Source organism: Fukomys damarensis, unplaced genomic scaffold, assembly GCF_012274545.1.
Source record: "Fukomys damarensis isolate Sample0158 unplaced genomic scaffold, DMR_v1.0_HiC HiC_scaffold_21, whole genome shotgun sequence".
NCBI lineage: Eukaryota > Metazoa > Chordata > Mammalia > Rodentia > Bathyergidae > Fukomys > Fukomys damarensis.
In genome coordinates, this window is record NW_022900933.1 from 30,589,203 (window position 1) to 30,612,519 (window position 23,317).

The 23,317-nt window shown below is 44.6% G+C and overlaps 1 protein-coding gene across 3 annotated transcripts in view; it reads right to left on the minus strand.

Annotated features, from left to right (window-relative positions):
- Window positions 1–19,996, minus strand: part of Ttc7b (tetratricopeptide repeat domain 7B) — a 209,242-nt gene extending 189,246 nt beyond the window's left edge. For 2 of the 3 annotated variants that reach the window (XM_010616298.3, XM_010616297.3), the window contains exons 1-2: window positions 19,847–19,996; window positions 15,646–15,814 (exon numbers count right to left, since the gene is read on the minus strand). In XM_010616298.3, the coding sequence (XP_010614600.1) occupies window positions 15,646–15,814; window positions 19,847–19,996 (319 nt within the window). The remainder of the gene's footprint in view (window positions 1–15,645; window positions 15,815–19,846) is intronic. The other variant, XM_010616299.3, reaches the window with a different exon arrangement.
- Between the last annotated feature and the right edge of the window lie 3,321 nt (window positions 19,997–23,317).

Consider the following 23,317-nt stretch of genomic DNA (forward strand, 5'->3'; position numbering starts at 1 on the left):
CCCCACAGCGAAGGCCCCAAGTTGACCGCCCAGAACAAAAAAAAAAAAAAAAAAGAATAAATCTTCCTAACTTTGATTAGGCAATGGTTTCTTAGATATAAAACCAAAAACATAAAAACAACAAAAGAAAAAAAAGAGATAACTGGACTCAATCAAAATTAAGAAATTTTGTGTTTCAAAGGACACCATTAAGAAAAATAAAAAAGACAACACAGACTGGGATAAAACACAAACTCTAACTGTCAAATAATTAGAATATATTTTTTAAAACTATTACAACTAGCTAGAATATATAAAGAACTACTGAAACTCAACAGTAAAAAGACAAACCTATTGAAAAATGGGTGACGGACCTGAATAAAAGTCTCTCCAAAGAAGATATGCAAACAGTAATAAGTACATAAGAATCTGCTCAATATAATTAGTCAAGAGGGAAATGCAAATAAAAGACACAAGGAGATACCACTTTACATATTTTAGAACAGCTAAAAAGATAGCTGACAAAGATATGAAGAAACTGGAACATTTGTATAGGAGAAATTGCTCTGGAAAAGAGTTTTCAGTTCCTCGAAACTCAGAGTTACCCTATGACTTAGTATGTTAGTCAGCTTTCCATTGTTGTGCCAAAACACATGAGAACAACAAGAGAAGGAAAAATTCATCTTGGCTCATAATTTCAGAGGGCTCAGTTCACACTCATTTGGCCTCATCACTTTTGGGCTGAGCTGAGACTGAACGTCATGGAGGGAAGCAGATGGCAAAGCAAAGCTGCTCACATGGGAATGGCCAGGAGGCAGAGAGAGAGACAGGGAAAGACTCCCAATATACTCTTCAAGAGTCACATACCAACCAATAACTACTTCCTCCAGTGAGACCTCACCAACTAAAGGATTCCACCCCCCCCATAGCACCCTAGGTGGGGACCAAGACTTTAACACATGGCCTTTGAGAGACGTGACAGATTCAAATCATAACATCTACTAAGTATATAACCAAGAAAAATGAAAATATATGTGTACCCCTATTCTTGTACCTAAGTGTTTATAGCAGAATTATTCATAATATCCCCAAATGAAAATAATCCAGTGTCCATCAACTGATGACAGCATTAACGAAATATGCAAAATGTGGTATATCCTTACAAAATAATATTATTTAGCTATAAAAAGGAATGCTACATGCTCTAACACATAAGAACCTTGAAAATGTGCAAAGTGAAAGAAGCCATATAAAAAAGGTCTAACATTCCCTTTACATAAAATATTTAGAATAGGCAAATCTACAGAGATAGAATGTGGATTAGTGGTTGACCAGGGCTGTGGGGTAGGGATGGAGTTTGGGCAATGGGAAGTGGTGGCTGCTAAGTACAGGGTTCTCTTGGGGGGATGATCAAAATTTTCTGAAATGGATTATGGTAATTAATGGTTACACAAGTCCAAATATACTAAAGACCACTCAAATGTATGGTTTAAAAGGTTAAATTTCATGGTATAATATGTACCATTACAGTATATATCAATAATAAGCTTATTATTTAAAAAAACATAATCAGAGGATTTTTAGAAGGTAGTGGAGTAGGAAGTTCCAGGAATCTGCCTTCCCATTTAGACAAAAAAGAACAAAGGCACAATCTGTCTGATGTAACTGTTTGGAACTCTAGAGTCTTTTAAAAGTTTACCGCTTCCAAAGCTGTAACCTTTTAGCTGTTGGTACAATAGCTGCTATGCATGTGTCCCCAGAGCAGCCAAAAGCCAATGCAGGCAAAGAATGAATACCTTTCAATGACTGCAAAACTCTACAATTTGATGAAATTATGATGACATAAACATCCAAGAAGGCCATCAAACTCCAAATCAGATGATTGAAAGTGACTTACACCAAGATATATTACCATCAAACTTATGAAAGATAGAATCCTTTTTTCCCCCCCTGGTACCAGGAATTGAACTTGGGACCTTGTGCTTGCCAAGCAGATGAAGGACCACTGAGCTACATTTCTGGCCCAACAAAAGATACAATCTTAAAAGCAGCAAGATTGAAATAACTCATCACATACAAGGGACTCACAACAAGGATATGAGATTTCCTATCCAATATGCAGGAGGCCAATATATTCAAAGGGCTAAAAGAAAGAAACTGTCAAAAAAGAACCCTACATCTGATAGTGCAAACAAGAGCTGAATAATATTTTATCTGCCTCAAAGAAATGCTCAAGGGAGTCCTGCAGGGTAAAATACAAGGTCCACTAGTTAGAAACTTGAAGCTGTATGAAAAAATAAAGATCTCAATAAAAATGAATGCTTAAGCAATTAAATTTCCAATTAAAAAGAAACTGGCAGAATGGACTTAATATATGATCCAAGTGTATGCTGTCTATAAGCAATTCTATCTAGATCCATAGACACAATAGTTAAAAGTGTAAACAGTGAATAGAAAAGAATATTCATTCAAATAGTAAAAAAAGGTGTAGCTATACTATCTGACAAAATAAATTTTAAATCAAAAGGCCACAAGAAACAAGGGATATTATATGTTAATAACAACTTCAATACAACAAGAAGATATAATAATTATTAAACATTTACACACTTAATAGCAGAGCATCAAAATATATAAAGCAAAACCTGACAGAAATGAAGAAATAAATAGACCATTCCATAATACTAGGTGAAGACTTCAATATGCTCTTTCAATAATGGGTAGAATCATCAGACAGAAGAAAGTAGAGGACGTAACACAATAAATCAATAGATCTGACATATTCTGTCACTCTACTAACAGCAGAATACCTTCTTTTGAAGTGCACATGACATGTTTTCCAAAATGAACCTTACATTCACCCACAAATTAAGTATAAATGTAGTTGGTGGAATATTATGCACCTTTCAAAAGGAAGTAAATTCTCACATAAGCTACAACGTGGGCAACCCTTGAGGTTATTATGCTAAGTGAAATAAGCCTGTCACAAAAAGACAATGTTGCAGACAGATGTGTTGCACACACCTGTAATTCCAGCACTCTGGAAGGCTGGAGGTAGGAGGATCCCAGGTTGGAGTCCAGCCTGGGCCACTTAGCAAGACCCTGTCTCAAGAAACCAAAAGGGGTGGGGCTTGGGGATGCAGCTCAATATGAACACCCTGGGTTCAATCCTTGGTACTGGGGAAAAAAAGACAACACTGCATGACTACTTATATGAAGTACTTACAGCAGTCAAAGTCATAGAGACAAAACAGAACAGTGGTTGTCAGGGGCTGGGAAGAGTCGGGGAGTGGAAACTTCACTTAATGGACACAGAGTTTCAGTTTAAGAGATGGAAAGAGTAACGGAGATGGATGGTGGCAGTGACTGCACAACGCTGCAAATGTATTTAATGTCACTGAACTGTACTCTTACAAATGGTCATGATGATAAATTTTATGTTTTATGTATTTCAAAAGAAAAAAATGAAGGAAAGAGGCTTACAAAGCTTATTTATAATATGAAAACTAAAACAATTTGGATGCTCCACAGGCAATAGCTTCAAAAGTAACCGTGGCACAGGACTTCTATGCACAGATTGCTGCTGGATGTCATGCTGTTTCCACTGTGCACCCTGCCCTATCCCTGAGGCCAGGAGGGATGAGGTTTTCTTCCTCTGGAGCCCTCTGTGCATGTGATTCGGGTCCTCGATCCCAGCAGGTTACTGTGCCCACAAAGCCCCATCCCTTCGGCACTGACCTGCCTGACGAGGTCTGCTCCCGAGGCATATCCAGACCACAGAACGGTCACCTCGCTCCTCCTCCAGTTTCCTTTCTCCTTTTCCCCTACAGTGGCCACTTCAAAGGCAAAAAGGAGATAAAGGCCCTGGCTTCCTCTGATTCCCAATGGGACCATCCCTCTTCATCATAGGCTGCGTACTGGGCAAAGGTGGCCACAACACATGTCACTGGTAACTACATCAAGGGTGACAGTGTCACCTAGTCAGGGCCAAGAGATTCACCGAGAACCTGGCTGAGTCCTGAGGAGCACACCTAAGAGTCAGGGCCAGAAGCTGCTCACTCACCTGGAGCCAGAGATGAAAACCAGCAGGAGGGAAGGTAAGGATTCAAGAATCACAGAGGCAGTCTCTGAGCTCCAGATCTGGCTGCCACTGTAGTTAGCTGGGGACAGAATCTTGGCAGAATTTCACAATGACTCTCCAGCCTGGGTTGGGGTGAACCCCTTGGTACTGTTTGCCCCCGTGTATGCCCACAGTAGGGGTTATGGTCCCACACCCAGAAAGCCCTGTGGGATGGAGTTTCAGTTGCTGACTTGGATTCGCACTGCCCCTATCTGTCTGTGAGCAGAACGCACCTGTTCACTCCACCGGCCACCATAGGGTGCCCTGCTACTGCTCGGCTCACTGACCCTCCCATTGTACATCACCACCAAACCCAAAAGTAACTGCAGATCCCCTCAGAACTTCCCTGACACTCCCAGGCCGCTGAGAGATCAGCCCGAATCATCATGCCTGCTGCTGAAGTTACCAGCTGAGCAAAGCAACCACCTGGCCCAGAAGCAGTACATGGCCTAGTGAGGGCAGCATGAAAGTGGACTTGCACTGCCCACCCTGGATGCTTTGGGCATAGACAGAGCACAGGCAGCCTGGAGCCACATCCACGTTCTCCTGGGACCCAAGGATGGATCCCCAGACAGTGACCTGAGAGCCCCTAGGAACATGTTTCCATTTTCCTGGGAAAGAAGGCTGATGCCTGGAGACTACATTGCAAGATGGGAAAATTAGCTTTGAAGTAGAAAAATAAATCATCTATTAGGAAGCTCATTCCCTAAGTCACCCTGCTGGGGTCTCACCTCTTCCTGATATCCAGTGTTGTTAGAATCAGCCCTAAGGAAAAAGAGCAGATATACCCTCATGCTTAAGCCTTTTTCATATTTCATGGAGGAAAACTAAAGATATATGCTCCCTCTGTAGTCTCACATGTGACAGGCTTTTGAGAACATGACAATGGTTAAGTTACAACTGCTCACTTTGAAAAATTTCCAATTCAGCTTGTTTCAAGCATTTTCTGACATCCCACCACAACACCAAAGTGTGCTGGAAAAACAAACACATTATCAATGCCTGATGAATGCCATGATCATTGCCTCCCTGGTGCTGATTTTCCTACATTTTGCTCTGGTAAGAGGTGCACAAAAGACAGTGAACAATTCCAAAACTGTCTTGTCAGTAAAGGCAAAAGGTCTCCTGGCCTGAACATGAATCATGTTAGGCTGAGGTCTGTAAATATGTGAAGACACTGTGCTGTTAAGCAGGGAGGGGAGGTCTGAGATCCAAATCTTTTTGGAGGTGGGTTCTTTACTTAAAGACTAGCACTTACAAGCTTTGGGGAAATTGGCAAACTTCTGAAAAGCCTGGCCCAACAATGCCCTTGGCCTTCGTGCAGCCTCTCATGGAAGGCAACCCTGTCCATTTCTCCTCTGCCACCCCAGCTTAGAGAGCGTGCTCCTGATACACTACACACAACAGGTCCAAAGAGAGCTCCTGGTCAGTTCCATACAATGAGGAAGTCAAAGAGGATGAGACGTCTACCACGGGGAAGTGGTTCGTAATGTCACCACCTCTCCCTGCTGTTCCGCACTTGGGCCCTGACAAATACGAGGTATGTGCTCACTGGAGGAAAGACAGCCTCTTTAATAAATGCTGCTGGAAAACTGGATGTCAACCTGACAAAGATTAAAACTAGACCCCTATCTTTCACCATGCACTAAACTAAAATTGAAGTGTATCAAAGACCTAAACACTAAACTTGCTGGAAGATAAGTCAGGTAGAACTCTTGAAGACAATGGAATAGGAAAAGACCTTATGAACAAAAGCTCAGCAGCAAGGAACTAGCACAAAGAATCAAGTGGGATCTCATATTATTAAAAAGCTTTTGCACTGTAAGAAAAAACACAAACAGAGCTAAGAGACAACCTACAATGTACAAAAAAAAATTTACCAGCTGTTCCTTAGACAAAGGTCTACTATCTTAAATATACAAAGAACTTTAAAAATCAGAAGGGGGCTGGGGATTTAGCTCAGTGGTTCCACTGCCTGCCTCAGAAGCGCAAGGTCCTAAGTTCTATCCTTCTATCCCCAGTACAAAAAAAAAATCAGAACCCCCAGATTTAAAGATCCAATTCAAAAATGAGTATCTGAAAGGAATAGATGTTTTTCAGACTAAGAAGTAAAAGAAGCAAATATATGAAAATATGGTCAACATCACTGGTCATTTGAGAGATGCAGATGAAAACAGCACTGAGATTCCACCTCACCCCAGAAAGAATGGCTGCTATCATGAAATCAACCAACAACAAATGCTGGCGGGGTTGCAGGGAGAAAGGAACCCTTCTCCATTGTTGGTGGTAGTGCAAACAGTGTGGAAATCAGTATGGAGATACCTGGAAAAATTAGGATTAGAGGTCCCATTTGACCCAGGTATTCTCATGCTGGGTATCTTCCCAAAGGAATTAAAAGAATCATACTACAGTGATGTATATGTACCCATGTTTATAGTGGCACAGTTTATAATAGTTAAAACTTGGAAACAGCCCAATTGCCAATCAACTGGAGATTAGATAAAGAAAATGTGGGTAATAAAATGGGGTACTACTCAGCCATAAAGAATGAAAAACTAGGGGCAAAGATTTATATTAGTGGTGCTGCTGCCTGCCTTGCAAGCACAAGGTCCCCAGTTTGACCCACAGTACAAAAAAAAAAAAAAAAGAATGAGAAACTAGAGGCATTTATAGCTAAATGGATGCACATTGAGGTGATACTCTTAAGTGAAACAAATATGACAAATGTATAAATACCAAATAGTTTCTTTGGTATGAGACTGAATGTGTAAATAAGGATCAAAATGCATAACAGATAATGTGAAATAGTAATAAAAAGTCTAAAGGGGAAGGGGAAGTGGGAGGGGTAGAGGAAAGGAAAGAAGGCAAAGGAATAAATATGAGAAAAGGAAAAAATTGAAACAAAGTCTTTGTAAATAGGGAAGGGTGGAGGGGGTGAAGAGGGAGGGCAGGGGAATGGGGAAAAAATAAGAACAAAGATACATCATGTAAACGTACAAATTCCCAATGATGAAAGTCATCGTATTGTATACCTAAAATGTACCAATAAACTTAATAAAAGAACAAAAAAAGAAAAAACATGAGGTATGCGATCTCTGCAGTCTATAGGAGCCTATTTCCAAATAATGGCCTCTGGCTCCTGGCTGGTAAGGAAGCTCTCCTCACTGAGATGGCTCCTCTTCCTCTGAGATCCCCTTTCATTCGCCAGTACACTTAGCACCTACCTCACAAAGACAAAGCTGTGTGATTGCTCCTGCCTCTAAAAGCACCACTGCTTGAGTCAACTGATCCATGCCAATGTGAAAGACCTTTCACAGTTAAATCATTCATGCAGGTCCAACTCCAAAAAGTTCTAACTTTCCAGTCAGCCCTGGGCAAGACCGATGAAGTCTAAGACATACAACTGAGCTGTGCCTTCAAGCAATCCCATTATGATAACCTCTCCAGCTGCCCTGGGCCTGGGTATTCCCCATTCTCCAGCATCACCCTCTGGACCTCATATTCGCCCCTGAAGATTTCTCTCTGAAAATACTGATCCCAGGTCCCATATCTGGACAATGTAGATACACTGAGGCACCAGTGTGTGGATGAAAAGCCAGCCTCTTTCACCCTGTATCTGGAGGCTACCGGGGCATCTGAAGAGGTGCATCTTCTTGGGGTCAAGTCCAAAGGATACATAAGAGCAGAAACAGGGCTGAGGATTTAGCTCAGTGGTGCCACTGCCTGACTTGCAAGCACAAGGTCCTGAATTTGATCCCCGGTACAAAAAAAAAAACAAAAAACAAACAAACAAAAAACAACAACAACACTGGAAACAGCCCAATTACCCATCATCTGGGGACTGGATAAAGAAGATGCAGTTTTTTGGTTTTTTTTTAATAATGGAGTACTACTCAGCCATAAAGAACAAGAAATTAGAGACATTTATGGCTAAATGGATGCACATTGAGGCCATACTGTTAAGTGAAGTCAACAGGACACAGATGTGTAAATACCAAATAGTTTCTCTGGTGTGAAAAACTACAAGTGTGAATAAGGATCAAAACGTATAACTGATACTACATAACAGGAAGAAAAGGTCTAAAGGTGTAGGGGAAGTCGGAAGGGTAGGGGAAAGAGGAAAAGGGAAAAGAAAAAATATGAGAAAAGGAAAAAAATGGAAACAAAGTCTTTGTAAATAGGGAAGGGTGGAGCGGGTGAAGGGAGGGCAGGGGTATGGGGAAAAAATAAGAACCAAGATTTATCATGTAAGGGTACAAGATCCCAATGATGAATGTAACTGTACTGTATACTTAAAAAGTACCAATAAACTCAATGAGAAAAAAAAAGAACAGAAATAGCTAACATTTGTTGATCTGCCAGGCACTGTAACAAGTGCTTTACATGTACTCATTCTCTGAAATAACTCTATTATTTCCATTTTACAGGTGAGGAAAGTAAGACCCAGTGAAGTCATATTTTGTCCAAGATACTTTGGCTAATAAGTGACAAAGCCAGAAATCAAGCAATTGGACTCCAAAGCTCCATGCTCTTAATCAGTGAACCTGCAGAGAGATACCAAACCTAATAGCAAAGGAGCAATAAAGAAGATGAAGGGAAATCCATACAGCCCACCAACATGGTGCCACCTTCCCCGCCTAGGCACAAAGATCATACAACTTGAGAGAAAAGTTTCCTACCAGGAAACTGCACCTTGTCTGCCTCCCCTCACCCTGGCCTTGTCCCCTGTTCGCTTACAACAAGGGGAAAGTACCTTTCCCTCTCTGGAAGAGTCTTTCTCATTGGAAAACAAAGCATTTGTATGAGAAAAGATCTCATTGGAAAACAGAGCATTTGTAAGAGAAAAGATCCCCTATACTCTTTGTAGTCAGTCCTCTGCTTTGGCACTACGCAGCCTGGGAAGGAGGAAGCAGCCTGCTGTTTTAGGCTCCTAATCTCACTCCTCTTGGGCACCAGCCCCCTACATCCCATGACCCTGCATTGCCCTTTCTTTCTCCCGGAATCCTCTAGCTGAGTCAAAGAGACTGATGAACACATTTAACCAAAAGCTTACATGTGCCACCCAACCTCTTTCCTTCTTTGCCCCAGGGGCCTGGAAGCTGCGGTCCTATAAGAAACTCTCACGTGGGTGGTACTTCCACTCATCCTAGGGCTCTCTCTTTCTCTTTTGCATTTCTATGAGCTGCAGCATGCTAGCAACCCAGCTTCAATCTCACATACGAAAACTGTCCTAATGGGTGGTAGAGGAACATGACCTCAGACAGCAGAACTGCCCCACAAGCCTGGACCCATTGGTCATTAAGAGATCTTCCTGACCAGAGTGATAGATGTTTAGTCCCTTTATCACACACAGCACAGTACATACCTTTAGAAAGGCCATCTCTAGGAAGTCGAGTACTACCTCTTCCACTGCCCTAGCTGCAGAAAGTCACCCCATGTCCAGCAGATCTAAGACCCAGCACAGACAATGGCCACTTTCTACTTTTTCCAGCTTCCCACCTAAGGAGAACAATATCTGTGGCCACTCTGTGTCCTGGAGACTCCTTCAATGTCTACCCCAGAGACAAGTCCTCCACTCACTTGGTTCACCCCATGCTGGAAGCCAAGAGTTTCTCCACTTCTTCCATTCCCATTCTTGGCTTCTCTAACTAGGTTTAAGAGATGGAAGGAACAGGGGCAGGGAGAGTTGAGGTGTCTTAGCAGCTCCCTGATGAATGTGCAGCCTCCAGGAAAGTGAGGAGCACCAGACTGACTATGAAGGTGCCATGTGAGCAGGCTCTCAAAACTGCAGCCACTGTTCTGGTTTATATCTAGATATTTCCATAAAATGTGCCGTGAGACTGTAGGTAGGACCTTTGGAAGGTGATTGGATTATAACATTACAGCTGACTTGCTGTTAGACATGCAGGCCTAGTCAAGAGAGGCAATTACATCTCCCTTCCTGGCTCTTCCCTTGACTCTCTCTGCTTCCTGGTTGCCATGCAGTGAGCAGCCGTTCCTCTGCCATGTCCCTGTGCCACGCCATCCTGCCTCAGAGCCGGCTAATTATGGGCTGAATCCTCTACAAACTGTGAGCCAAAATAAACCCTTTCTCTAACTTCCCAGAGTTGGGCATTGTGTCTTAATGATAAGGAAGTGACTAAGACAGATTTTGGTATGAGGAATGGGGTCTTTGCTGAGACCTGCCTGACCATGTGCTTCAGAGCATCTGGAAATTGTTTGTGGGAGGAGTTTAAAAAGGTTTGGAGATATCTGTTGGAGAAGCAGCCCTAGAACATATTAGCTAGGTTTGACAGGAGACTATGGTAGGAGGTCAGAAGATCAGAAAGTGTTAGAAATGCACATAGAAGACAGGGATCAGAAGGTTTTTGTTAGGAACAAGGACTCCACTGGCAGGTGGACTCTAGTGTGTTACACTGTGGCAGAAAAGTTATCTACATTTTGCTATTGTAGGAGACCGAAATTAAGGGCAAATCTGGTGTAGGAAATTTCAAGGCAGCCTAACATTCAGGCTGTAAAATGGATACTACTTGCTGCTTTTAGTCAGGAGCAAAAAGTCCATTTAAAATGTTTTCATTTTTGGGCCGGCGATTTAGCTCAGCAGTTCAGTGGCTTGCCTTGCAAGCACAAGGACCCGAGTTCACTCCCCGGGACCAAAAAAAAAAAAAAAAAAAAGTTTTCATTTTTGCCTGCAAGAAATTTCCTACAAAGATGAAGCACATGACAGCTTGGCTGCTGAAAAGATTAGCATTAAAAAGAAGCCAAATACTTTGCAACAGGAAAATAGAAAAGGGGGCTTGAGGGTATATGAGGACCCAGGAAGGCCCCACCACTGCAGGTTCAAAATTGTAAAAGTGAATGACTTTTCTCTGAGAAGAAAGCTCCAGGGTCCCATGGCCTACAATGGTTGCCTAAGAAATTTGTTGCTTGGGATCCAGTTCATAGTGCTCAGCCACCCAGCCACTCAGTGGCTTCTGCAGCCACAATTGAAGGGGGCTCAGCTACCACTTGAGCTGGCAGCAAACCCTGGCTTTACCCACATGATCCTGGTTTTACAGGTATGCAAAATGAAAAGTTGTACGGTCAGGGAGACTTCCATCCAAATTTCAGAAGAGGTCTGGGAGGTACGCCTATGAGAGGACAGTGTATAAAGCTATAAGAATAAACCCAAAAGTGGAACAGGAACCCCAGGAATTTGGAGAGTCTAGGAACATGGATATCTGAGGAAAGCTGCCAGGAGTAAGCAAAGCCAGCACAAGAGAGAAGCCATGAGGGGTACAAGCCCTGGCAATGCCATAGGGGCAGGGCCACCCAAGTTCATTATAGTTTACATGTTACCACAACTTGCCCTGGGCACTGGACATGGAACATGGGATTTAATGTTTGCCCTGTTGGACTTCAGTCTTGGTTTAGTCCCATTCCTTCTTATTCTCTTCGTTCTCCCTTTTGGAATGGGAAGCTTTATCCTAGACCATTGTATGCTGAAAGTATTCAACATTTTGTTGTTTTTTTTTTGAGACAGGGTCTCACTATGTAGTTGAGACTGACCTGGAACTCACTATGTAGCCCAGGTTGGTCTCGAATTTACAGCAACCTTCCTGTCTATGCTGAAAGTTCAACATTTTGTTGTTTTTTTTTTGAGACAGGGTCTCACTATGTAGTTGAGACTGACCTGGAACTCACTATGTAGCCCAGGTTGGTCTCGAATTTACAGCAACCTTCCTGTCTCAGCCTCTGGAGTGCTGGGATTAAAGGCATGTGCCAAAACGCCTGGCTTTTGACTTCTTTTGATATGTACAAGGGCTCCCACCTAAGAGTCTGCCCTAAGTCTCAAAAGAGACTTTGGAATCGGACTTGGGCTTTCAGCAATACTGAAACTGTTAAGATGTTGGCAACTCCTACACATGAACTAAATGAAGTTGGCATAAAGAGATGTGAATGAATCTTTTGGTTTATATCTAGATGTCCTCCTAGAGCCTCATGGATCATAGCTGGGACCTTTGGAAGGTGGTTGGGTTATAGCAGGCTGTGAGCAGAGGCTCTGAGAATCACCCAAATTATAAGAAGTCTAATCAAGGGAACATTTATAAATGGCATCAGTAATTGAGCAGCAAGTATGTACCAGATACAGTGCTACGTCCTGAGCATAGCAAGTCAGCGAGAGAAAACCTTTTCTTTGGAGGAATCAAAGACAGGCAGGGGCATCTGATGATGGTACAATTCATTCCATTGTATTTCCCACACAATCCTAACCCCTGGGGCTATGATGGTATCAAACACGGCCAACTCTAAATGGGCGACTACCAGGTGGCTTCAGAGATGACAGGAAACAGAGCTTAGAGAAAACATCTAGGGAGAAACACAGGCAAAGGAAGGGTTCTGGTGGAGAGAACAGGGGTGGGTGAGAAGGGGAGCAGGTACAAATCAGGGTGTTTTTTAGAGGCCTGAATGTCCTTTCTCTGAGAAAAACTTATCTGGCCATGGGAGATCCAGAGCATGTAAGAGAAGAGAGCAATGAGAATCATGGGCTTTGGAGCTAAACTCAGTAACAATATTTATTTCTAAGCAAGCCCATCTGCCACTCAAAGGGAGGGCACAGGCTCTGAACCAGTCTCTAAGGTCAAGTCCTGGCCTGACCTCTTTCTAGCTGTAGGGCCCTAGCCAAGTTTCTCTAACTTCCTTGTGCCCCAGTTTCCTCATCTGAATAATGGCATTTACCTTGAGGGATGGTCACAAAGACTGAATCAGATACCCAAATAAGCGCACAACACCCAGCATGGAGGAATCTCAGTATAGCTGACCACTGATGTCAGACCTCACTGTCTCCTTTCTCTCACTGTCAACTCAGGCTTTGCAGATATAAAGAGGCAGGAAAGCCTCACCATGGCGCTGACCCCTAGGAAGTCCTCGGTAACTAAATGATGCTGGCTCAGTGAAGGCTGAGAGTCCTTGAAGGGGGAAGAGCTCCCGGCCAATGATGGAAGACCAGATGTGTGGGCTCAATGGCATTTCCAGGCTCCAGCCAGAACCCTGGTCATGTCAGACCCCAGGACACCATGGAAAACTCTGCAGGTCAATTCTGCTGTACAAGTGTATAAATCACACAAGGGAAGGGGTAGCCTGGAGGCATGGCCACCCAAGGAATGGCTGTCACTAGACCCCAGCCTGGTCTTGGTATGGGGGAATGAAGGACTGCTCTTCTCTTCTCTCCAAAGACTCAGAAAACCAAATATTTAAATGGAATGAATGGCCTCAATTTTGAAGTGTTAACAGTAACTTAAAAGTATTGTAATCACTGCACTAGTGAAACAAAGCCCATCTCAGACAACTTGCAGGAGAGCACGGCACGAATTGTGAATTAAGGGTCGTACACTGATACTTGTGGTCTTCCTTGTCAGTTGCCTCTCCTTAAAAGCTCTCTAGAAGCTTCGTGAAAAAACACAGGTAGCACCAGTGGCTTCTTGAACTCCTTGGATAATCTCCCATCTTCGACAATTTCCACAGATTGCGCTGGCATGTCTCTACTATTACATGTCACTTCTAGTCCCCACTGTCCACCAATACTCATTTCTAAGAAAACATTTATATCATGCTATTTGTGGGGTTTTTCAATACATTTTATATACTATCTTATGTAATCCTTATAACCCCTTTAAACGTTCATAAATGGGGAAACTGAGGTACAAGAACTTGCACAAGGTCACACAGCCAGAGATTGTGATAGGCGGAAGCCCCACACAGAAGGTTCAGAGTTAGTGCTCCTGATCATCACTCTACACTGCCTCTCACCAGCTCCTGGGCTTTCACCAGCCACTTCCTCTGGGCAAAATAACCCTTACCTCTCCCAAACACATGTGAACCAGTTTGTAACTGCAAAAGTCAGAAACTAGATAGAAACTCTCAGGAGCCAGCCGTACTCATGGCTGGGGGCCCATTGTTAACTATATTTTACCCAGGACCAGACAAAGGGTCTAAGTCTCCTGTCTTCTTTGCCTACCTGGCATGGAAGCCACATACTGTGTTGGTGGTGCCATCTGAAGACAGTCTGCCTCCACTCTACTGTCCCAGAACCAATACAAAGACCTGAGCTCTGCTGCTCAGCAGACCCCAGCACCACCTTCCACAACCAACTCCTGGTTACATCTACTGGGCCCCAGGTCAACCAGGTGACTGGAAAATGCTTGTTCTCATTCCTGAACACACACACACACACACACACACACACACACACACACACACACACACAGCTCCCAGCAGCCTAAGGCATGTGGAGAGGCAGGGGAGCACAGAGAGAGAAGAGGGCAGCTGCAGCACAGACCCCAGCACCCCCCACAGCTCAGACTGACGCAAACAAAGCAGATGCTCTTGGGACCTCAAGGACCCTACCCATTAAACTGCCGAGTGCCCTGTCAAGAGCAATGGCATTTTTTCCCAGCCCACAGGGACATTTAGAAGATTAATTAGATGAACCCGGCAGTCCTTAAGACTCCCCAGGGAACTGAGTGAATACATCAAGCCTGTCACAAGCTCTGAAGAATGTGCCTCTGGCCAGGTCTCTGAGTGACGTTGCACAGGACAATTGAGTCAGACAGGCTGGACCACAGCAGCCCCCACGTCTCAGCCAGATAGCGTGCAAGTAGCCAGATCACTGCTGTTCCAGCCACAGTTCGGCACAGTGTGTGGTCTGGCCAGCAGGCTCAGGAGGCAGAGGAGCTGCTCTAGATGGTCCACTTCTTGCCATGGCCTTAGGAGTCCAGTTCCAAGTGTCCGTCTTCTTGGAAGCACACCTGGCTCTGCTGGCCTATAGTGACCTCTCTCACCTCCGAGAAGGTGTTACCTACTCTTGACTCTCACCATGTGCTGTCTTGTTACTGATTAAGCACTGAGTATGTGCCAGGTACTATATTAAGTGCTTCACATGTACTACTTGAATCCACCTTCCTCACTCTCTAAAGTGAGTATGACATCACAGAAGAAGAACTGGCAGCTTGGTTATAATAACCCATGTCGAGTAACAGTATGTCTTGCCTTTCCATCCTTTTCCTTTCCACGGGACTGCATCCTCTCATGAGATTACGAGCTCCTTTGTGGCAGCAGAGATATTTACACTTTCTTCTGTTCCCTGAATAGAGACCTGTTAACCATCAGAGGACTATTATCATGTATCAATCAAGTGGCCTTAATTAACTCAGAGGTGGCATTAATGAATAAAAACGTGGTTGGCCACATTGGCAGTTGAGCATATGATATGAACCCTTGTATGTACTGTGCAGCAACTTAATTACTAAGAAAAGATCCCAGTTAAATTGTGGGCTAATTATCAAGAAAGTTTACCAAAATACTTTCCTTCATTCCCTTCAGGGATAACTGAAGAACTGAACCTCTGGGGAAACAATGTGTTGGGCTTAAAATCACCTATAACATGAGGTGGGGCTGAGCTGGGAATTGTGGAGTTAATCACAGCCAAGGGCACAGGAGTCAAACAGGGAGGCTGTAATGGCTCCAGAGAACAAGAGGGATGCGAGGGAAAAGCACACAGGCCTCACCTTTGGTAGCATAGGCTTCCGCAATCATGCGCAACCTGTACGGAGAGATGGCCATCAGGGGCAGGTCATCGAGGCCCACCCGGGCATAAATGTTCAGAGCTTCTTTATAATCTCCTTCCACGTAATTCAACTTGGCCATGATCAGATTGGATTCTTGTAGGAATTCTGACTAGAGGGAAAAGGAGAAAAAGTATTTTCCTACAATATTATGCATGATGTTCCCTCAGGACTTAGCCATCTGCTGTCTTAAAACCCCATAATGCCCCACGTGAGAAGCTGGGCACAAATGCTCACAGAAGTAATTTCACAATAGTCCAAACAACCCAAACGTCCATCAGAATGTGGTACAGCCACAAAATGGAATATTAGTCAGAAGAAAAGATGAGGTGCTACAATATGGATGAACCCCCGAAATATCCCAAGTGAAAAAGCTAGTCAGAAAAGGCCACAAATTATCTGGGCCTATTTATATAAAATGCCCAGAACATTCAAATCTATAGAATCAGGAAGCAGATTAGTGAGTGCCAAGGGCTATGAGCTGAGGAAGTAAGAGGTGATATTTGGACAACTTCATAAATATTCTAAAAGCAAATGAAGTGTGCACTAAATTGGTGACTAATATGGCAATAAAGCTGTTGTGAAAAAATAAAACCAAATCCTGCATCTCCCCTGGACTGGGCCATAAATGGAGGGATGCTTCCTTGCTAAAACAGGAGCAATGTGAGCACCTACCGGCTGACAAGGGAAAGCTGCTCTGACTTCCTGGAGGGTCCTGCATCCAGCACTAGCAATATACAGACTGGAGCCCAAACAACCCGCGACAGGTTTACTAAGGGTACAAAGTCAGGGCTTGCTTTATTGCCAGGGCAAACTGTTTCTACTGTGCATTTTAAGCTTGTGAAGCCAAGGTATGGGCCAGGGTTCCCTTTCCTAAGGCTGAGGACTCTCCCAGCTGTGAGAGAGCTCACCTTCCTCCGCATCCCTCAGTCCACCCACCAGCCTGATCCTCTGCCCTGCCCTTCCTCATGCCTCATCAGCTGGAGGCAGGAGAGTTGACCCAGCCATATAGACAAGGAAACAGATCCAGCAGCCTCTCCTAGACCTTCTCCTGGGAGCACAAACTACCGAGGGTACATGTCTCAGCTTGCAGGAGCGCACCGTGAAGCTGCATCACCGTGTAACTGGCAGCCTTGATGGACAGGCAACAAGACCCAGCGGCCCAGGCAGAGCAGAACAGAGCACCCATGCCGGCCACAGTGTCGCCTCCTGGGTATTTCTTGGAAGGGAGCAGGGATAGACATCAGGAAGCCCCAGGGAGGATGTTCAAAGAGAACTGAAGGCAACAAAAAGGGCTGAGGGGTGGCCCAAGGGGGAGGACACTATGCAAAAATCAGGATGATGTTTGGAGACAGAACAACCAAAGCAGACCAGAGAAGGGAGAAAAAGAGCTACAAGAAAAGCACCACCACAGGGCTTCTCCACCACCATGGGGACAGGTCTGGCTTCTGAGGAGACTCAGCACCCTCCCCATTGCCCCAAGTCCTCTAGCATCTAAGTAAGAAGCACCAGCTTGAGCAAGCTGAAACAAGGAGAATGTGGGTCGACCCTTAATGGGGTCAGAGGTTCAGTTTGGGAAGAGGGCAGGGAGGGCTGTACAACAGTGCGAACCTGATTAACACCATAAGCTGCGCTCTTGAAAGACAGTTACAATGTTCAGTTTTATGTTATGTACATATTACCACAAGAAAAAATAAAAGTTTAAAAAATAAAAAGGGAAATATGTCTAGATGGAAAATCAGCTTAGAGAAGATGACAAGTCCAGAGGTACAGGATGGACATGGGCAGGTCCATCCACTGTCTGGCACAGCTTGGCCACTCAGCCACCGGCTGCAGGGAAAAGAGCCCCATGGACCCAGGCTGCCTCACTCGCTCACGGTGAGGTAGGTTCCAGCCCTGAGTCAGAAACCCTGGCTCCCTGCTCCTGGTCCAGGGCTCTTTCCTTTGCCCACTGTTGCTGACTCGCTCTGCTCTCCCCAGGCTCAAATCTCTTGAGACACAAAGTCAAGGAAAAGAGAAGTTTCACATTAGCCAGTGTGAATGGGGTAACACACTTGTGCAAAAGCTGTGTGACTCTGGGACATTCTTTATAAAGTGGACAAAATTAGAACACAGCAGATGGAGTAAAACTTAGGTAGACGCAATAAAACAGCAGTAAGTGACAGGTGTTTGGTGTGTTTCTGTTTGAGCTTAAAACTATCCTTAGCTACAAAGATCTACAGTTGAGAAACATGAAGTTCAGAGAGATTAAGTAACCAAGATCATACAGCTTATAAAACCAGAACTGGGACTCAAACTCCAGAATTTTAACTTGAAATCCAATGCTCTCGCTACCACACTGAGTTACAGAGGATGGACTGCAGAGAATGATAAAATAAATGACAACTTTTCAGGATGAAGGTAGGTGTTAGGAGTGCAAAAGAATGGAGCTAGATGTCACACAGTCACAGCCTCACTCCTTCCAGGATTGTTAGGTCTGACTGGCCGGATCTGTGGCCACGTTGACCCCTGTCCCTCCCCCATCTCCTATTGATCAAGACCCACTACCAGGGTCACCAGAAGATCCTTGGTGGAGAACAGGTGACACACAGACAGTGCCTCCCTAACTCTGAACCAGCATGGCTTGGCCTTGGGAAGGAAGAACAGGAAGGTGAAGATTGGGTTTTAAGGACCAAATGTGGCAGCAAGGCCTTAGGAACACAGGCTCCTCTGGACCAGCCTCCAGGGCCATGTCTACCACAGAGAGACAGACAGAAAAATATAGGAGTGTCTTCAGAGGAGGTTATGTCTAGGGCTTCCAGAAGCCCACACCAGACAATCACGGACATCAACACTAGCTCAGCCCAAGCCCTCAGTTGCAACAGGGCTAAAGAGTGGCCAGAGGGAAAAAAATCTCAAAATGAAGGCTCACAAGAACCCCTTCAGAGTCTCCTCCATTCAAATCTGGAGAAATGAGCCCCAGAGAGGAAAGGTACCTCCTCAAAGTCACACAGCAAGTTAGGACCAAGCACAAGTTACCAATACATATGCAAAACATAAACCCAACAAAAATAAGGTTCCAGAGGAGGAAAAAAATATGCACCAACAGATGAGAGAAAAGGCCAAAGAAGTGGCTCCAGAGGATTCTGAGATGGGAAGAAACAAAAAGTGAAAAGAGAATTCATCAATTAAAAAGTCAGAGCTTCAAAAGTTCACTGAAGACTATTTGTCCTCAGTGGAAAATACATCCTGGGGAAAAGTGGGGGTCATAGAGAAGATGAGCAGGAGGGGACTGGGATGGAGTAGCTACCTCTATGACAGTGACCTGAGAAAGCCATAAGGGGCCAGGGATTCAACTCAATCGTGCTGCACCTGCCTTGCAAGCACAAGGTCCTAAGTTTGACCCCGGTACCAAAAAGAGAAAGAAAGAAAGTAAGTGGTGAGGCCAGGCTTCAGGGTGGGAAGCACCCAGAGCCAGGAAATATGAGCTAATGGGTGGGGAGGAAGGACAGACAAGCACAGGTCAGAGGTCCCTTGCAAAAGGCAAAAGGGTGGGTGGAAGGGTGCTCACAAGAAGCAAGGAGAGGAAGTGAGCAAAAAGACAGCTGAGTATAAATGGGGACAGAAGGTAGGGCAGACAGTAGGACAGAGCTGAGATACCCCATGCTGGGAGCTGAGGGTCCCCACTGAGGCAGCAGAAGTTCCCGGTTCCTACCCACAATGAGGCAGTGCCAGGCCTGTTGGTACCAGGATGAAACCCACACAGGTCTGAGCCACTGCAGCCTATTACATTCATGAGCCATGTGATTTAGAAGGAAACTGCATTAATGACACTTACATCAACTTCTCTCTTTTCTAGAAGGGATAAAGTGTCACACTGAGCTCTGGGCCAAACATGAAGCTTTACCTTGAGCACCTCACGAGTCCAGTGATCCCGCTGGGAGGCAGTGTTACTGAGGACTTAGTTGGGTGGCCAGCCTGGGGGTTGCCATGCTGGTCATGCAGACAGCTGGCCTGCTTCTAAGAAGACAGCCATGGTGGAAGCATAGATAATACCCCAAACCTGGCCAGTTCATCTCTGGGCATCTTTCACAACCACACACCATCAAGGAGATGATAACACCATCTCCCACCATCCCCTCTTTATCTCAGAGGCCCACAGTACCTTGAGGTTCCCTCGGTCCAAGGCAGCAGTCAGATGCTTGCGGACCTCGGTCAGCTGGGGTCTTGGGCCTCGGGGACTGGCACCCTGCCTCAGGGGGTGCTCCTTCAGGTACTGCTCCAACTTCGACTCCCCCAGGAGAAGTTCTGCCATGTCATCTGCAAAACAGAGTGAGAGGGGGCCAGGGATTTAGCTCACAAGTGCAAGGTCCAGAGTTCGATCCCCAGTACAAAAAAAAAAAGAAAAAAGAGAGAGAGGCTAAAATGGAAGTCCCAAGGGCCTCAAGACCCCCATACTACAAGGCTCCGGCCCCCAAGGAGGCCCTTCTGGGGCCTCATTACCTTGGATGGGGTCTGAATCATGCCATTTTACAGTGAACCAGGTTCACCCCAAGGGATGCCCAGCTAATCTGGCTCAAGCACTCAGTCATTCCTTTGTCACACAATGAAAGACCCCAGAAAGATGGGTAGCCAGTGGCATGGAAAGAGTTCAACAGGGAGAATAGAAAGCTATCTTATGATAATAAGTCATACCATGATCTTATAAAGTATACATAAAACCCAAATGCAGTACATTCCCAAGAGTTTGGCATAAAGATCCCCTAGCTCTTCTGTGTTCTGTGGCCTCCTACACAGACAGGAGCTGGTAGACCTCTGTAAGGTTAGAATCCTAAAGTGGGTTTGTGTCAAAACTATGCACATATATCTGGGAGTGTCTGTAGGAAGCGTTTACTCCTAAGACAACATAAGTTACTTGAAGTGTTATCATTTTGCTACTGTCTGTGTTGGCTTGTTAGTTAGAATAAAAAGTTCACTCCAGAAGTAAGTCTTTGGAAACCACTTATGTAGACTGTTCTGAATGACTGCATGAATATGAACATGGTCTGTTTTTTCTGTAATGTACAGAACATAATTGTAATTAAAATATAAAATCAGTTTTAAAGGTTTAAAACATTCTCAAGCCCATGACAGCAGTTATAGCTGGGGTACAGGAGAGACCTCAGCTGGAGCTAGTGGGCAAAACGGACATTAGCTTTATCTACAGCAATTCTGACAAACTTATGGCATGCATGCTATTGTATTTTTCTTTAAAGACAAAAGATGTTCATATATGAGTTGTTTTTTCTAAACCTCAGTATTCAGATTTAATTGCAATGTTTGCACTTCGCAATATATAAGTGGGTTTTGGGTTGCAGTTTGGACACTCGTCTCTACAAGGTTCCGCTATTACTGATCTGTAGTAACATTCTGGCCCTAGAAGAGAAAACAGATTTGCCTATGATACATGCAATTTAAAATTACTTCAAGCAGTAATCAATGCAGTTCCACTGAGCTTCTAGGTGGATGGCCCACCAAAGGCACTGGAAGACTTTTCCAGGGATTCTTGTGTGTCAACCAAAACTGCAGTGTACAGACCTCAGCAGGGCTTTGTCTGTGCACACAGAAACTGAAATAATGTCTTGGAGATGTGACTCTGATTCCTGGGAAGAGCAAACTACACCAGAGTAAGGCTGTAGTGAGCTACTGTGCTCAAGAATTCTCTAGATGGTCAAGAAGAAACTTTCCTATAAGATGGAAAGAAAATCAAATGGCCTGAAGCAGCATCCAATAGCAGAGGACAAGGACACAGTGCCCACTGAGGGTACCGGCCACAACACCAGGCAGGCAGGGAAGCACCCACTGCATCCCCCAAAGACGTGAGCCCTTCTCAAGAAAGGGCATCTTTTCTCATATTGTGTTTTCTAAAGCCAGAGTGCATTTTACTCTGAGCATCTCTCAATTCAAAACTGCCACATTTCAAGCAGTCTACAGCCACCTATGGCTATGGCTACCACAATGGACAAGAGCATGGCTGTTGTTTATAGAAGTTATGTCTAAATATTTATCTCTGCATCGGCCTGACCCAAAAAGAAGCCTAAAATAAGCATCATCCAGGATAAACAAGAGGAATTTCTGAGTAATAAAACTGGGAGATTTTAAAAATTCTTATTCTGTAGTTTTAATTATTTATACAGAGCAGAATCATTTTCTATTACATTGCAGGGGAAAGATGACTCTTAAAAGTTGAGAATTTATGTCAGGATATGGATTGTGGTTATTTCTAACTAGTAAGATTACCAATCTATGTTGAACATTTTCCCCTATATATTTTAAATTTAAAAAAATAAATAAATAAAATAGAACCTGGATTCCAAGCTGTAGGTGTGCATCCCAGTCTGTCCCTCTATGACTATGCCTCAGTGCTTTGGGGCACCTCTAAGAAAGCATCCTCTCTGCCTGAGCTGAGGATTCCTCTCCCTGCTGCTCATTATCCGACCTGTCTCCTCCCTGCTGGATGCAGGACCCCTCTTGCCCCTCTGAACCACATCTAAAATCAGCTACAAAATCCTCTTGCCTGGAAGAGAAACGACAGTGGATCAGGACCCCTGCTGTGTGCTTGGGCCCTGGGATCCTAGACACTCAGAGCATCAGTTCCCCCTGGATAAAATGAGGGCCACAGCACAGCAGACTTGGACCAGAGCTGATGAGTTCCCAGGGGGAAATGCTGCGGCCCAAGTGAGCACAGCTGGGCCCGGGGGATGAGGCTGGACTAGCGAACACCAGGCGCATCCATTTTTCTACAAAGTTTATCTTTCTTTATGGCAGAATAATACAGCACTATGTATAAACACTGCATTTTCTTTATCCATTCATCTACTGATGGACAAATAGGTTGCTTCCTGTTATGAGTTGTGTTGCTACAGTATAAACATGGGTGTACATGGATCACTGTGGAATAATGTCTTTAATCTTTAACTCTTTCTGGAAGGTGCCTAGAGTGGGAATGGCTGGGTCAAATGGAATATCTAGTTTTAGTTTTTGAGAAATTGCCACATTTGATTTCCATAGTGGTTGTACCAAGTTTACCCTGCTGTGTTTATTTTCTCAGTGAAACACACAGCAGGTCCTGAGCTAGATAGGAGTGAGAGGGTGGCTTCAGAGGCTGAGGAGCAGAGCATGTTTGGAAAATGGGAATTTGACCCTGCTACGGAGCAGGGGGGTGCTCTCCGAGGTCTGTATCACCAGCTGTGTGTGGTCAGCAGTGCACACAGCCTTCTCTAGCCACATGGAGGGGTGTGGACAGTGGAGGGGGGAGCCAGGGTGGGGCCGTGTCACTCAGTAGCCTGAGAAGAGAAGGCACATACCTCTACTACAAAGCACGTGTTCACTGTCTCCTGTGTGCTTCAAAATGTAAGTCATACCATGTGGCCTCTCCCCATAGCCCCTGCCCCAAAGTGAAGGCCAAAGCCTTGGGAACCTGTCTCCTTAGCTCTCATCTTGTCACTCATGTCATGCTCTGTCATCAGTGCTTGGCACAGAGGAGGGACTCAATAAGCATTTTTGGAATGAATCAATCATGTCTCCCCTTCAGACAGGACCGAACAAGTCCTTGGTCTCAGGGAACTCAGCTCCCCTGGGTGTGAGACACACAATG